Here is a 15,399-nt window from a genome sequence, read left to right on the forward strand (position 1 = left end):
GTTTGGTATTAGGTTTGCCTCCATTATCTTCGGTCCATTCTTAATTACCAGCTTCAAATGCAATCCTAAGTTTGAGGTCTAACTTTCTGCATTCAAGAGCAAGGTGACTCAGATCTGCACAAAGGGTTTAAAAGAGCAGCAGGCGTGTAGTTGCTTAAATTTGATGAGCGTAGGAATTTTTCGTCAGGTCATCTCTTTTCTCATGAAAAGAAAAAGGTAAAGTCAAGACTAGTAAGATCTAAAATTGACCGCTTCATTCTTATCTAAGTACAAGGGTGAGAAGAGACGGTTAATACTAATGACCATTTTCTGGGAAAAATAATCCAATAAGTCCTAAACTTATGGAATTTTGGGGTTCACATGATCGATTTCCGACTAAAATTGGCTAGATGAACTTAATTGACAAATAGTCAAAAGATTTGGAACTCAATTGAAAAATTTGAAAGGTTCACGATTGAATTGACCAAAGTATAATAAGTTTAAGTACTTTTTGGATAATTTTCCCCCATTGTCTGGGTGTTACCATAAAGATCTCCCACCCACTATGGAATGTTCGATTTGAGCCATGGTTACTCTCTACACCACCTGTGACGACCCAAAGGTTAGCTAGTCTTAGAGCTGAATGTAGTTGCCTAAAGTAAGAATCAGATCAGTGCATAATGCTTTCAGTGATCCAGAAGTCTTTAGATGCATGCAATGATGTCTACCTGGACTTGTAATCCTATAGTCCTTGTAATTTCATCAAGCACGTGAGACGCTGAGGAGCAAACACAAATGGAGAATGCATTCCGAAAGTTAACCTAGGAAAAGTACGAATCTAATCCAAGCAAGATCTCCAGACCAAAATCAAATAAGCTCGGTGAAAGCTAAGGAAAAATAGTAGAATTCCAGAGAATACAAGATGAGACTTTCTCAATGGTTCCGTGACCGAAACACAAGTATCACATCATGATAAAAGGTGTATGTCGCCAATGAAGACATGCCGAGGAACAACAGGGGAGACCCGCATTGCCTCGCTAGATCTTACCTGATGTTCAAATAGCCACATCACAGTAGCAAATTTTAAAGGACATCGACATGTAGAGAAAGCGAACTTGATGTATGTCCCAACTTGAACATTTGACGAATCCAACGACTTCTTGAACATTTGCTAAACCAAACAACTCCAAAGTTATCCAGTATCTTTAGAATTGATTGATGCGGTGGCAAGGATTTACAACATCCTTTACAAAAAAAACATACAGGTATGCACACTTACTAAAAAAACCTCAATCTTCTTAGGTACCAGTACTACCATGATCATACTTCTGTGGCACAACTGGATGTCTATATCATCATCAATCACAGACTTGCGAGAAACGGGAAAGACCTGGAAGTGCCAGTATAATGTAATACTGAAATCTGGAAATGAAGGACCCCATGGATGGCAATGTTGAATGAAGCATGGTGAGGACCTCGTCCTCCTGAGGCAATGCTAGAGCTTGCAGGGAAACTAAACGAGAAGGCGCATCTCGGAATCGGAGGCCATGCAATGTTCTGGGGACCTTCCAACATCTGACATACACTTGACGTTGTGAGATCTTACTATTCCGAAGCGCTTCCATGACATGTCCAGCCTGCAAAATTGCTACGATTTATTTTACCATGGAGTAGATCCCGACCAATCTTCAGAGTCTCTTTGACATGATTCACTGCATCGAATTATGATAGTGTGATATTCCTAACTGACAAGCCAGAATGAGACCTCTACCCATAACAGAACAAAAATCAACAGGCAAAGTAATAGAATCCCATTATGATTCCGGAGCATGGTGCGATTCCACAAATCAATCTAGTACCGCATATTCAAAGGCAGGGCACTATGTACAGTATGCAAATTTATAACATTGCATTTATCATTTTTCTTTTTAATAGTAGATAGCTAAATAAGAGGCTAGACGAACAATCAAGCTGTAAATCTCAACTTCAAGATTGACGAATCTTGAGAATATAATGTTTCTGTAGCAAGTTCTAACATGGAGTGATGGACAACATTTGTGAGGAAGGTCACTACCATGTACTCAATCTGTCATTTTCCCAACAGGTAAGATGACTAGCTCAAAAGATCAATCCCATTCATGTAGGAGGAGAAGGCAAATACTACAGCCATAACAAAGCATAAATGCCTGCTTTTGTTTCTGGACATTTTAGCACCGTTCATGAGTTTTAAACACCTCATATGCAGTAATGTTGAAACATCACGGTCTGCTCAACGACAGTTATTGAAAGCAAGATGCCCCATCCGGTATTTATGTGCGTTTTTTCACGATTTACAGAAGCACGTAAGCAGCGCCCCCAAAAGTGACAGTTGCTTACCGGCACTTCAAGCCAGTGCCTGCAGTAATGCAAGCCGACCATGTTTAGCAGCACTTTCACTTCTGGTCTGAGCAGAAACATTTCGACATCCTTGAAGCCAAGTCCCATGGAGTTCAAGTGCTCGATTGGTTTTAGGTAGTTTCTGATCTCGAGCAAACCGGGCCCGAACGTTGCTGGGCATACTGAACAACCGACATAGTTCGCTCGGCCATCTCGGCATGCCACTTTGCGTAAAAGTCCCTCCATCCCTACTTTCAAATTCCAACCACCGACAAAGTACCCAAGCTGCCATAATCAGGATTTCTCTCTACTCACCCAGAATTGCACAATCACGCGACAGCAAGTGACACTCAATCCGAAAAGCGACGAAATCATTGAACAAATATACATGTCCGAACAATCGAAATCGAGCAATTTTTATCAACAAAATATTAACACGAACCCAAACCCTGAGACCCAATGTTTAAAGAGAAGATTACCTTCAAAGAGGAAGATTCACTATGAACAACTGATGAAGATTCAGTGAGCACATCCAAAGAAGGCCATCTCTGTCTCGTCAGAGACTCCCACAAGAAATCCGACCCGCATAAGTCCCTCCAGAGTCGGTTGCAACTTCCCAGAGCACACAAATCACCCACCTGATGATCAAACCAAAACCCAAACACGCGAAACGAACGGCAATCAAACCACCGACTTCGCTTGATCGGTTTCGACAAAACAACAGCCATAGAAGTGATGAATCGAGAATGGATCGTTCCGAGACCTGGAGGCAAGACGCGATTTTGAGGGCGATATCTTCTGGGAGAGAGGCTAGGATGCCTTCCGACTGCTTCATTTCTCTTCTGGTTTCGCTCGTCAGAAAGAGCAAACCGAACGATGGTGAAGCAAGCTCGTGCAATGAAATGGGGAAACTTTTCTGCTGTGCTAGAGATTCAGAAAATCTGCGGGCAACGACTAGTGTTTGACGGGTGGCTTAAAATTCAAATCGATTATATGGCGGTATATGATATTTTTGTGAGACATAATTTAATTTTTGAATAATTATGTCGCAGATTTTATCTGTTGTGTTAGAAATTCAGAACATCTGCGTACTACTATAAATGTTGGGTGGTTTAAAATTCAAATTGCGGATATCGCAATATTTGAAATTTTTTGTGAAACATAACTTGATTTTGAATAATTATGTCAAGGATTTTATTTACTTGGGATGTTTGATGAAACGAAATTTAGCTTGTGATAAATGTGTGTTAAATATACTATTTCATGATTTTTTATGACGAGAATTAATTTAAGGTAAATAAAATCTCGATGATATTAATTTGGGATTTTAAATCGTGTTTTTTTTAGTCAAAGGTTCTTAATCGTGTTTTAACCTATATAAAAAGTGTCTTATGTTTTGGTTCCTTATATCCTTTTTGTCTCATTACGTGGCGATTTTGTAATTTAAAAAAAAAAACACGATTGAAAACCCCCAAAAGGCCCAAACCGATATCTCCCTTAAATTAATGCTCGTCATAAAAAATATGAAATAGCATCTCTAAGACACGTTTACTCTAAACTAAATTTTGTTTCACCAAACATCCCAAACAAATAAAATCCACGACATAATTATTCAAAATTAAGTTATGTCTCACAAAAAATTTCAAATATTGCGGTATCCCTGATTTGAATTTTAAAACACCCGCCAAATATTTGTCGTCGTACGCAGATTTTTTCACGGTCGTATACAACTCTCCCTTGTATGGAGGTGGCGAAGATGGAGAGTCGCCGACCCTCTGCAAGTGATAGACCGGGGCAGGTGTCGAAAAAATGGGCCCTCACTCGGGCCCAGCCCGTATCCGAGTGAGAGATTCAGATCTCTAAAAATCTGGCCCGACCCACTTAGCTTTCGGGTTGGTTCCAATTATCCCTTAGAAGCACCAAGTTTTATCCAATAACCTTGGTAAATTAAACCATCGCTCACGGCTTGGACTCACAAAATCAAATGAAATAACAAAAATAAAGAATTTTTGCATTGCAGCCGATGAGCCATTTGATCTCTAGAATTGGTTTTTCAAGAGAACTCCGCTGCCTTAGGTTGGCTTTTACCCATAGGCTTAATAATAAAAAAAAACCTTCAGCTTTGGCTAGTGTCCCAATTTTACCTTCTTTCAACTTTAGGTGTAGTTATAATTCTATCCTAAGCTCTTTTTTTGTCACATGAAAAGCACTCCACTTTAGGTCATGTCTCAATTCTACCCAAAACTTTTTTTCGTCCTATTAAAAACTCCGATACCAAATGGGTTATCGATTTTCAATTCTCAAAACAGGGAATCTAACTAGTTCTCTTCGAAAATGACCTGTAATCGTACAAACCAGGCCAATTAGTCTGATTCTCGTCTCCACTGTTGACTTTCGACTCGACTAATGTCCTTGCTAATGAAAGGGCAAAGTGACAATTCCATATGCCCAGTTCTCGACTCTACTACCGACTTTCGGCTCGACTAATGTCCTTGCTAATGAAAAGGCAAAGTGACAATCCCAAAAGCTCAGGTAAAGTTGACAAAATAGGTCAAGAACCCATATTCTAACACATAATTTTTTTTGGGCGGCGCTATTTCCACCCCCATTTTGGTTAAAATACTCTTTTTTTCAATCAATAGTCCTAAATACCCTTCTCTCTCTCTCTCTCTCTCTCTCTCTCTCTCTCTCTCTCTCTCTAATCTACTTTTTTTTTAATCATCCTAACCAACACAATTGCTTTTGTTTCTATGTTTCTTAAATTATCAATCTCAAAATATAAATGTTAAATTACATGCGATAAAATATTATCTTATCATGCATTATGTTATCATATTGTCTAGAGAAGGTCGTTATTTTTAATTTACCGTCTCATTTTTTCAATTAGAAAAGTTATATAAAAGGTTAAAAATTCATAATTATAATGACTTATGAACACACAATTAATCGCATATTTGTTAAAATTTTATTTTAAAGTTCAAAATTATAACTTAATCCAATTATCTAGCAAATTGTTGACCTTGTGGTTGATTTTGCAAAATAAATTTGTAGATCTTCAAAGTTAAAACATCATTAATTTGTGCTTTCTTTTGAGCTTTTCACATTTTAACACAAATTACAAAATGGCGTTGAAAATTTATTTACACATTTTGCACTTTTAAATTGGCAGAAGATTTTTTTATGGGGAAGTTTTAAGCATATTTTAAAGTCTTGATCCATTTGCTATGAGATGGAATTTACTTTCTTCTTAACAGGAGTTAAACATCAAGAAGTTTCATATTTTTCTTTTATGCTTTTATATTTTGTTAATATTTAGACATGGTCTGAATACAAGTATGTTTGATATTTGATCACACTTTTAACAAATTAACCTTTTCCTTATTTTTATCAATTTCTTTTCCGCTTTTTATCAAGATATGCTAAATAATTAAATTCAATTTTCAAATTTGAAATGGTAATAAGATATGGTAAATTGATATCTTGATATGTGTAATGGAGAATTTGTATTGTAAAGTGAATGAGAAAAATGATAGAAATAAAGACAGTTTTGTAGATTAGCCTCATAAGAAAGAAACAATAAATTGAAGAGAGAGATGAGGGTATTTCAGTAAGTTAACTAAAAAAAAATGTCTTAATCAAAATAAGAGTGAAAATAGCGCTGCTCCTTTTTTTTTGGGGGGGGGTCAAATTCTAACCCATATTTAAGAGTGTGAGTTATAAATGGGTTGTTTAACAAACTTATACGGGTCATAAATGGATCAATAACAACTAAAAGATCTCTCACCCAATATGAAATGTTCGATTTGAGTCATAACTACTCTTTACATCACGCGCGACCCGAAGGTTAGCTAGCCTTGGAGCTGAATTGAATTGTCTAACGTAAGAGTCAGATCAGTGCATAACTCTCTCAGTGATCCAGAAGTCTTTAGATGCATGCAATGATGTCAATCTGCACTTGTAATCCTATGGTCCTAGTAGTGTCATCAAGCGTTAGAAGCTGAGGAGCAAACACAAACGTAGAATGCATTCCGAAAGAGAACTAATGCAAAAAATGTCCCCACGTTTTCAGTCATTCTTTGCCGTGTATAGGTCCAGTCGACTGAGCTCCATAACATGTGATTTGATTTTCCAGAAATTCAACATAGGAAAAGTCCAAAAACCAAAATCAAATAAGCTCGGTGAAAGCTAAGGAAAAATACTAGAATTCCAGAGAATTTTCATTGGTTCCGTGACCGAAACACAAGTATCACATCATGGTAAAAGGTGTAAGTCACGAATGAAGACATGCCAAGGAACAACAGCGGAGACCCGCGTTGCCTCCCCAGATCTTAGCAGATGTTCAAATAGCCACATCACAATAGGAAACTTTAAAGTACGTACATCAACATGTAGAGGAAATGAACTTGATGTGTGTCCCAAATCCAAAATTTGACAAGTCCAACGACTTCTTGAACATTTGATAAACAAAACAACTCCAAATTAATCCAGTATCTTTAGAATTGATTGATGCGGTGGCAAGGATTTACAAAAATCCTTTACAAACACAACATACGGGCATGCACACTACATACGCAAACCTCAATCTTCTTAGGTACCAGTACATACCATGATCATACTTCTGTGGCACAACCGGATGCTTATATCATCATCAATCACAGACTTGTGAGCTCCGGGAAAGACCAGGAAGCACAAGTAGAATGGAATACGGATATCTGGACGCGAAGGACCTCGTGAATTGCCCTCGATGAATCACAGCGAGGACCTGATTATCCTGAGGCAATGCTAAATCTTGCAGGGAAACTAAACGACAATGGGACTCATCACGCATTCCGAAGCCATTGAATAATAATCTGCCGAGATTCCACCATTTGACACACACTTCACGTTGTGAGATCTTGCTATTTCGAAGCGCTTCCATAACATACTCAGCCTGCAAAATTTCTGTGATTATTTTACCATGGAGTAAACTCCGACCAATCTCTGAAGTCTCTTCCACATGATTCAATGCATCAGATTATGATTAGAGCGATATTCCTAAACGCCAAGCCAGAGTGAGACCTTTGCCCTTAACAGAACAAAAATCAACAGGCAAAGTAGTAGAATACCATAATGATTAGCCTGTATCTCTTCATCTGCATAGTGCAATTCCACGAATCAAAACATAGAACCGAATATTCAAAGGCAGGTCGCTATGTATAGTGCAAATTTAAACATTTCATTTATCATTCTTCTTCTCAACAGTATATAGCTAAATAAGAGGCTAGATGAACAATCAAGCTGCAAATCTCAACTTCGAGATTGACGAATCTTGAGAATGAACCATATGCAATCTTTATAAAGCAAGTTCTCACATGGAGTGATGGACAATATTCACGAGGAACGGTCTATACCATATACACAATCTGTCATTTTCCAAACAGACAATATGACTTGCTGAAAAGATCGATCCCTGTTAACGTAGGAGGAGAAGGAAAATGCTACAGCCATAACAAGCATAAATGCCTGCTTTTGTTCCTGGAAATTTTAGCACCATTCAGAGTTTTCACACACCACGTGTGCAGCAATGTTGAAACATCACAGTCTGCTCAACGACAGTTATTGAAAGCAAGATGCCCATCTGGCAGTTTTGTGCGTCCTTCCTCGTGATTTACAGAAACATGTAAGCAGCGCCCAAAAGTAAAAGTTGCTTACCGGCACTTCGAGACAATGCACGCAGTAATGCAAGCCGACCAAGTTTAGCAGCACATTCACTTCCGGTCTGAGCAGAAACATTTCGACATCCTTGAAGCCAAGTCCCATGGAGTTCAAGTGCTCGATTGCTTTTAGGAAGTCTCTGATCTCGAGCGAACCGGAAACCGTACATTGCTTGACATGCTGAACAACCGACATAGCTCCCTCGGCCATCAAGGCGTGCCACATCACGTAAAAGTCCCTCCATCCCTGCTTTCAAATTCCAACCACCAACAAAGTATCCAAGCTACCATAATCAGAATTTCTCTCTACTCGCCGAGAATTGCACAATCACGTGACAGCAAGGGACACTCAATCCAAAAAAGGGACGAAGTCATTGAACAAATATACATGTCCGAACGGTCGAAATTGAGCAATGTTTATCATCGAAAGATTAACACGAACCCAAACCCTGAGACCCAATGCTTACAGAGAAGATTACCTTCCAAGAGGAAGATTCACTATGATCAACTGATGAAGATTCAATGAACACATCCCAAAAAGGCCATCTCTGTCTCGTCAGCGACTCCCACAAGTAATCCGACCGGCATAAGTCCCTCCAGAGTCGGCTGCAACTTCCCAGAGCACACAAATCACCCACCTGATGATCAAACCAAAACCCAAAATACGCGAAACGATCGACAATCAAACAATCGAGCTCTCTTGATCAGTTCGACAAAACAACAGCCATAAAAGTGATGAATCGAGAATGGATCGTTCCGAGACCTGGAGGCAAGACGCGATTTTGAGGGCGACATCTTCTGGGAGAGAGGCTAGGATGCTTTCCGACTTCTTCATTTCTGTTCGGGTTTCGCTCGTCAGAGAGCGCGAACCGAAGGAAGCCAGCAAACGTAGCCAGGAACGTGAATGTTATGATGCTGATGATGGTGAAGTAGCTCTTGCAATGAAATGGAGAAACTTTTCAAGGTTTCCCTCGTACGGACGTGGCGAAGAAGGAGAGTCGCCGAGCCTCCGCATGTGATGGACCGGGTCAGGTGTCGAATTATGGGCCTTGACAAGGGCCCAGTCCGTATAGGAGTCAGAGATTCAGATTTGTAAAAACCCGGCCCAGCCCGACTCGTTTTCGGGTTGGTTCCACTTTGGAAACTACCTGCAATTGTACAGACCATGCCAATCTGGCTCGTTCTCGGTCATGTGATCGATTTCGTAAAAGCCAAGTTTCACGACGACCATAAACCACCATCTCGACATCAAGCACCCCCATTTTCTCTCCAAAAAATGCTTCAGTGAAGCTTGAACCGTTCTTGGCCGTTGTGCTTCAACAGAGACTTCTTGAAACTCAACAAGGAAAAAATGTCCCTTTCTTTGCCATCCAAAATGCAATCGGTGTTCCCACAAAGTATGAAGCAAAACTAGGAAAACTAGGAATCTAATCCAAACAAGTTCTCGAGACCAAATCGAATAAGCTCGATGAAATCTAAGCAAAAGCAGTAGAATTCCAAGGAAAATACAAGTAAGACTGTTTCAAATGGTTCTGCAACTGAAATACAAGTATCACATCATGGTAAAAGGTGTATGTTGCAAATGAAGTCATGCCGAGGGACAGGGACAACAGCTGAGACCCGCGTCGCCTGGCTAGATCTTACCAGATGTTCAAATAGCAAATTTTAAAGGACATCGATATGTAGAGAAAGTGAACTCGACATACATCCCAACTTGAACACTGGACAAACCAACCGACTCCAAAGTTATCTAGTATCATTGGAATCGATTGATATGGTGGCGAGGATTTACAACATCCTTTACAAACACAACATACAGGTATGCACACTGACATGCACAAACCTCAATCTTCTTGGAAACCAGCACATACCATGATCATACTTCTGTGGCACAACCGGCTGTCTATATCATCATGAATCACAGACTTGCACGCTCTGGGAAAGACCAGGAAGTGCAAGTAGAATGGAATACGGGTATCTGGAAGTGACGGACCTCATGAATGGCACCTTGACGAGGCACGCCGAGGACCTTGTTCTCCTGAGGCAACGCTAGATCTTGCAGGGAAACCGAACGACAATGAGACTCATCTCGCTTGACGCACACTCGACGTTGTGAGACCTTGCTATTTCGAAGAGCTTCCATGACATGCTCAGCCTGCAAAATTTCTACGATTATTTTACCAAGAGTAAATTCCAACCAATCTCTGGAGTCTCTTCGACATGATTTTGGGACCTCTACCCTTAACAGAACAAAAATGAACAGGCAAAGTATGATTAGCCCATATCTCTTCATCTGCATGGTGCGATTCCACAAATCAAAACCTAGTACTGCAAATTCAAAGGCAGAGAACTACATATAGCATGGAAATTTGAACATTTCATTTATCATTCTTCTTTTCAACAGTATATAGCTAATTAAGAAGCTAGACGAACAATCAAGCTGTAAATCTCAACTTCCAGATTGACGAATCTCGAGACCGACCCAAATACAATATTTATAAAGGAAGTTCTCACAAGGAGTGATGGACAACAGGTCTATACCATATACACAATCTTCCATTTTCCCAACAGGTAAGATGACTTGCTGAAAAGATCGATCCCCATTAAGGTAGAAGGAGAAGGAAAATGCTACAGCCATAACAAGCATAAATGCTTGCTTTTGTTCCTGGAAATTTTAGCACCATTCAGAATTTTCACACACCGCACGTGCAGTAATGTTGATACATCATGGTCTGCTCAACGACAGTTATTGAAAGCAAGATGCCCATCTGGCAGTTATGTGCATCCTTCCTCGAGAATTACAGAACCATGTAAGCAGCGCCCAAAAGTAAAAGTTGCTTACCGGCACTTTGAGACAATGCACGCAGTAATGCAAGCCGACCAAGTTTAGCAGCACATTCACTTCTGGTCTGAGCAGAAACATTTCGACATCCTTGAAGCCAAGTCCCATGGAGTTCAAGTGCTTGATTGCTTTTAGGAAGTCTCTGATGTCGAGCGAACCGGAAACCGCACATTGGTTGACATGCTGAACAACCAACATAGCCTCGGGCATCTTGGCGTGCCACTTCACGTAAAGGTCCCTCCATCCCTGCTTTCAAATTCCAACCACCAACAAAGTACCCAAGCTACCATAATCATAATTTCTCTCTACTCGCCCAGAATTGCACAATCACGTGACAGCAAGTGACACTCAATCCAAAAAGGGACGAAATCATTGAACAAATATACATGTCCGAACAATCGAAGTCAAGCAATTTTTATCATCAGGAGATTAACACGAACCCAAACCCTGAGACCCAATGCTTACAGAGAAGATTACCTTCGAAGAGGAAGATTCACTATGATCAACTGATGAAGATTCAATGAACAAATCGCAAAAAGGCCATCTCTGTCTCGTCAGCGACTCCCACAAGTAATCCGACCGGCATAAGTCCCTCCAGAGTCGGCTGCAACTTCCCAGAGCACACAAATCACCCACCTGATGATCAAACCAAAACCCAAATACGCGAAACGATCGACAATCAAACAATCGAGTTCTCTTGATCGGTTCGACAAAACAACAGCCATAAAAGTGATGAATCGAGAATGGATCGTTCCGAGACCTGGAGGCAAGACGCGATTTTGAGGGCGACATCTTCTGGGAGAGAGGCTAGGATGCTTTCCGACTTCGACTTCTTCATTTCTGTTCGGGTTTCGCTCGTCAGAGAGCGCGAACCGAAGGAAGCGAGCAAACGTAGCCAGGAACGTGAATGTTACGATGATGATGGTGAAGTAGCCCTTGCCATGACATGGAGGTGGCGAAGATGGAGAGTCGCCGAGCCTCCTCATGCGATGGACCGGGTCGGGTGTCGAATTATGGGCCTTGAAAAGGGCCTAGTCCGTATCGGAGTCCGAGGTTCATATTTGTCAAAACACGGCCCAGCCCGACTAGTTTTCGGGTTGGCTCCAATTACTCCTTATAACTTAGGAGCACCGAGTTGTATCCAAAAACCTTGGCAAATTAAACCATGGCTCATGGTTTGGACTCACAAAACCAAATGAAATAACAAAACCAAGAATTTTTGCATTGCAGCCGATGAGCCTTTTGATCTCTAGAATTGGTTTTCAAGAGATCGTGCGCTAGAAGCTCTGGTCTCTAAAGTCCGCTTTAACCATGAACAAGTATGATTAGAGCTATTTTTTAGTTTAATCGACGAGTCCGAATACGATACCAGATGTGCTCATTGGTTTTCAATTCTCGAAACAGGGAATCAAACTGTTTCTCTTTGGAAACTACCTGCAATTGTACAGACCAAGCCAATCTGGCTGGTTCTCGGCCCTATTATTGATTTCATAAAAGCCAAGATTCACGACGACCAAAAAGCACCATGTCGATCTAAAGCGCCCTCATTTTCTATCAAAAAATGCTTCAGTGAAGCTTGAACCGTTCTTGGCCATTGTGCTTCGACAGAGACTTCTTGAAGCTGAAGAAGGAAAAAATGTCTCGTTCTTTGCCATCCAAAATGCAATCAGTGTTCCCACAAAGTATGAAGCAAAACTAGGAAAACTAGGAATCTAATCCAAACAAGTTCTCGAGACCAAATCGAATAAGCTCGATGAAATCTAAGCAAAAGCAGTAGAATTCCAAGGAAAATACAAGTAAGACTATTTCAAATGGTTCTGCAACTGAAATACAAGTATCACATCATGGTAAAAGGTGTATGTTGCAAATGAAGTCATGCCGAGGGACAGGGACAACAGCTGAGACCTGCGTTGCCTGGCTAGATCTTACCAGATGTTCAAATAGCAAATTTTAAAGGACATCGATATGTAGAGAAAGTGAACTGGACATACATCCCAACTTGAACACTGGACAAATCAAACGACTCCAAAGTCATCTAATATCATTGGAATCGATTGATACGGTGGCGAGGATTTACAACATCCTTTACAAACACAACATACAGGTATGCACACTGACATGCACAAACCTCAATCTTCTTGGAAACCAGCACATACCATGATCATACTTCTGTGGCACAACCGGCTGTCTATATCATCATGAATCACAGACTTGCGCGCTCTGGGAAAGACCAGGAAGTGCAAGTAGAATGGAATACGGATATCTGGACGCGAAGGACCTCATGAATGGCACCTCGATGAAGCACGCCGAGGACCTCGTTCTCCTGAGGCAACGCTAGTTCTTGCAGGGAAACCGAACGACAATGAGACTCATCTCGCATTCGGAAGCCATAGAATAATCTGCCGAGCTTCCACCATTTGACGCACACTTGACGTTGTGAGACCTTGCTATTTCGAAGAGCTTCCATGACATGCTCAACCTGCAAAATTTCTATGATTATTTTACCAAGAGTAAGTTCCAACCAATCTCCGGAGTCTCTTCGACATGATTTTGGGACCTCTACCCTAACAGAACAAAAATGAAAAGGCAAAGTATGATTAGCCCATATCTCTTCATCTGCATGGTGCGATTCCACAAATCAAAACCTAGTACCGCAAATTCAAAGGCAGGGAACTACGCATAGCATGGAAATTTAAACATTTCATTTATCTTTCTTGTTTTCAACAGTATATAGCTAATTAAGAAGATAGACGAACAATCAAGCCGTAATTCTCAACTTTGAGATTGACGAATCTCAAGACTGACCCAAATACAATCTTTATAAAGGAAGTTCTCACAAGGAGTGATGGACAACAGGTCTATACCATATACACAATCTTTCATTTTCCCAACAGGGAAGATGACTTGCTGAAAAGATCGATCCCATTCATGTAGGAGGAGAAAGAAAATGCTACGGCCATAAAAAGAACAAACGCCTGCTTTTGTTTCTGGACATTTTAGCACCATTCAGAAGTTTTACACACCACTTATGCAGCAATGTTGAAAAATTGCGGTCTGCTCAACTCAATGCCCAAAAGTAACAGCTGCTTACCGGCACTTCTAGCCAGTGCATGCAGTAATGCAAGCCGACCAAGTTTAGCAGCACATTCACTTCTGCTCTGAACAGAAACATTTCAACATCCTTGAAGCCGAGTCGCATGGAGTTCAAGAGCTCGATTGCTTTTAGGTAGTCTCTGATCTCGAGAGAATCGGAAAACAAACATTGCTCGACATGCTGAACAACCGACATAGCTCGCTCGGCCATCTCAGTGTGCCGCTTCACGTAAAAGTCCCTCCATCCCTACTTTCAAATCCCAATCACCAACAAATAATCAGAATTTCTCTCTACTCGCTGAGAATTGCACAATCATGTGACAGCAAGTGACACTCAATCCAAATTAAGCAATTTTTATCAAGCAAATATACATGTCCGAACCATCAAAATTAAGCAATTTTTATAATCAAAGCATGAACACGAACCCAATTCTCAGACCCTATGCTTCACAAGAAGACTACCTCCAAAGAGGAAGAGTCACCATGATCAACTGATGAAGATTCAGTGGAGAAATTCAAAGAAGGCCATCTCTGTCTCGTCAGCGACTCCCACAAGACATCCGACCCGCAAAATTCCCTCCAGAATCGGCTGCAACTTCCCAGAGCACACAAATCACCCACCTGACGATCAAACCAAAACCCAAAATACGCAAAATAATCGACAGCTCAACATTCAAGTTCTCGTGGTCGGATCCACAATATAAGAGCCATAAAAGAGATGAATCGAGAAGGAATTGTTCCTATACCGGGAGGAAAGACGCGATTTTGAGGGCGATATCTTCTGGGAGAGAGGCTTGGAGGCTTTCCGACTGCTTCATTTCTCTCCTGGTTTCGCCCATCAGAGAGAGAGCGAACGTGAATACTATGATGACAAGGTAACGATGATGATGGTGAAGTAGCTCGTGCACGTAAGGAAGAGAAGCTTGCTTTTGGCAAATCAAATGGGAAACTTCTGAAGCTTTCCTTCAATGACTCTCCATCTCCCCCATATGGCGGAGATGGAGAGTCGCTGAGCCTACGCCTGTGATGGACCGTATCGGGTGACGAGTTATGGGCCTTGACGCTAGGCCCAGCCCGTATCCGAGCCAGAGATTCCGATTTGCTGGGAAAAGTACAAGAAAAGAAATGCAAAATGACGGTCCATAAACTTTGACATAATATGTAATATAGTTCATGAACTTTTAATTTAATTAATATGGTCCCGAAACTTTAACCCAATGTGCAATATGGTCATTGAACTTTTAACTTGACCAATAAAGTCCATAACTTTTGGAACATATTCAACTTAGTTTCTAAATTTAAATCAATGGAATGATAACATTAAACATCTTTTTACAGTTCATGGACTAAGTTAAACATATTTCAAAATTTCAGGGATTATTAAAAGTTCAGGGACCACATTATATATTAGATTAA

At 40.7% G+C, this 15,399-nt stretch overlaps 1 protein-coding gene across 14 annotated transcripts; it reads right to left on the minus strand.

Annotated features, from left to right (window-relative positions):
* Window positions 1-885: 885 nt before the first annotated feature.
* LOC115753670 lies at window positions 886-14,987 on the minus strand. Of its 14 annotated transcripts, XM_048284039.1 has the most exons (6): window positions 14,730-14,834; window positions 14,446-14,604; window positions 13,982-14,230; window positions 10,168-10,214; window positions 7,118-7,249; window positions 1,362-1,454 (listed from the first exon to the last, which is right to left on the minus strand). In XM_048284039.1, exons 1-5 carry the CDS (start codon window positions 14,820-14,822, stop codon window positions 7,156-7,158), a joined length of 642 nt encoding a protein of 213 aa, XP_048139996.1. In that variant the 5' UTR covers window positions 14,823-14,834; the 3' UTR covers window positions 1,362-1,454; window positions 7,118-7,155. The 14 variants fall into 14 exon arrangements, with proteins under 14 accessions (XP_048139993.1, XP_048139992.1, XP_048139996.1 ...); XM_048284036.1 differs by lacking the exons at window positions 7,118-7,249; window positions 10,168-10,214; window positions 13,982-14,230 and adding exons at window positions 886-1,269; window positions 10,891-11,136 and having other exon boundaries at window positions 1,362-1,616; XM_048284035.1 differs by lacking the exons at window positions 7,118-7,249; window positions 10,168-10,214 and adding an exon at window positions 886-1,269 and having other exon boundaries at window positions 1,362-1,616.
* Window positions 14,988-15,399: the final 412 nt, after the last annotated feature.

Source organism: Rhodamnia argentea, chromosome 1 (genome assembly GCF_020921035.1).
Source record: "Rhodamnia argentea isolate NSW1041297 chromosome 1, ASM2092103v1, whole genome shotgun sequence".
In the NCBI taxonomy this organism is placed as follows: Eukaryota; Viridiplantae; Streptophyta; class Magnoliopsida; order Myrtales; family Myrtaceae; genus Rhodamnia; species Rhodamnia argentea.

What these genes read in the sequence shown, in the direction of transcription:
- LOC115753670 (XM_048284016.1), bottom strand. Translation starts at nt 11,682, where the DNA reads ATGTCGCCCTCAAAATCGCGTCTTGCCTCCAGGTCTCGGAACGATCCA. An exon ending in GTGAATCTTCCTCTTCGAAG is followed by an intron (nt 8,296 to 11,367) that starts GTAATCTTCTCT and finishes ATTTGAAAGCAG; the next exon opens with GGATGGAGGGACTTTTACGT. An exon ending in TGCATTGTCTCGAAGTGCCG is followed by an intron (nt 7,286 to 8,046) that starts GTAAGCAACTTT and finishes GAAATTTTGCAG; the next exon opens with GCTGAGTATGTTATGGAAGC.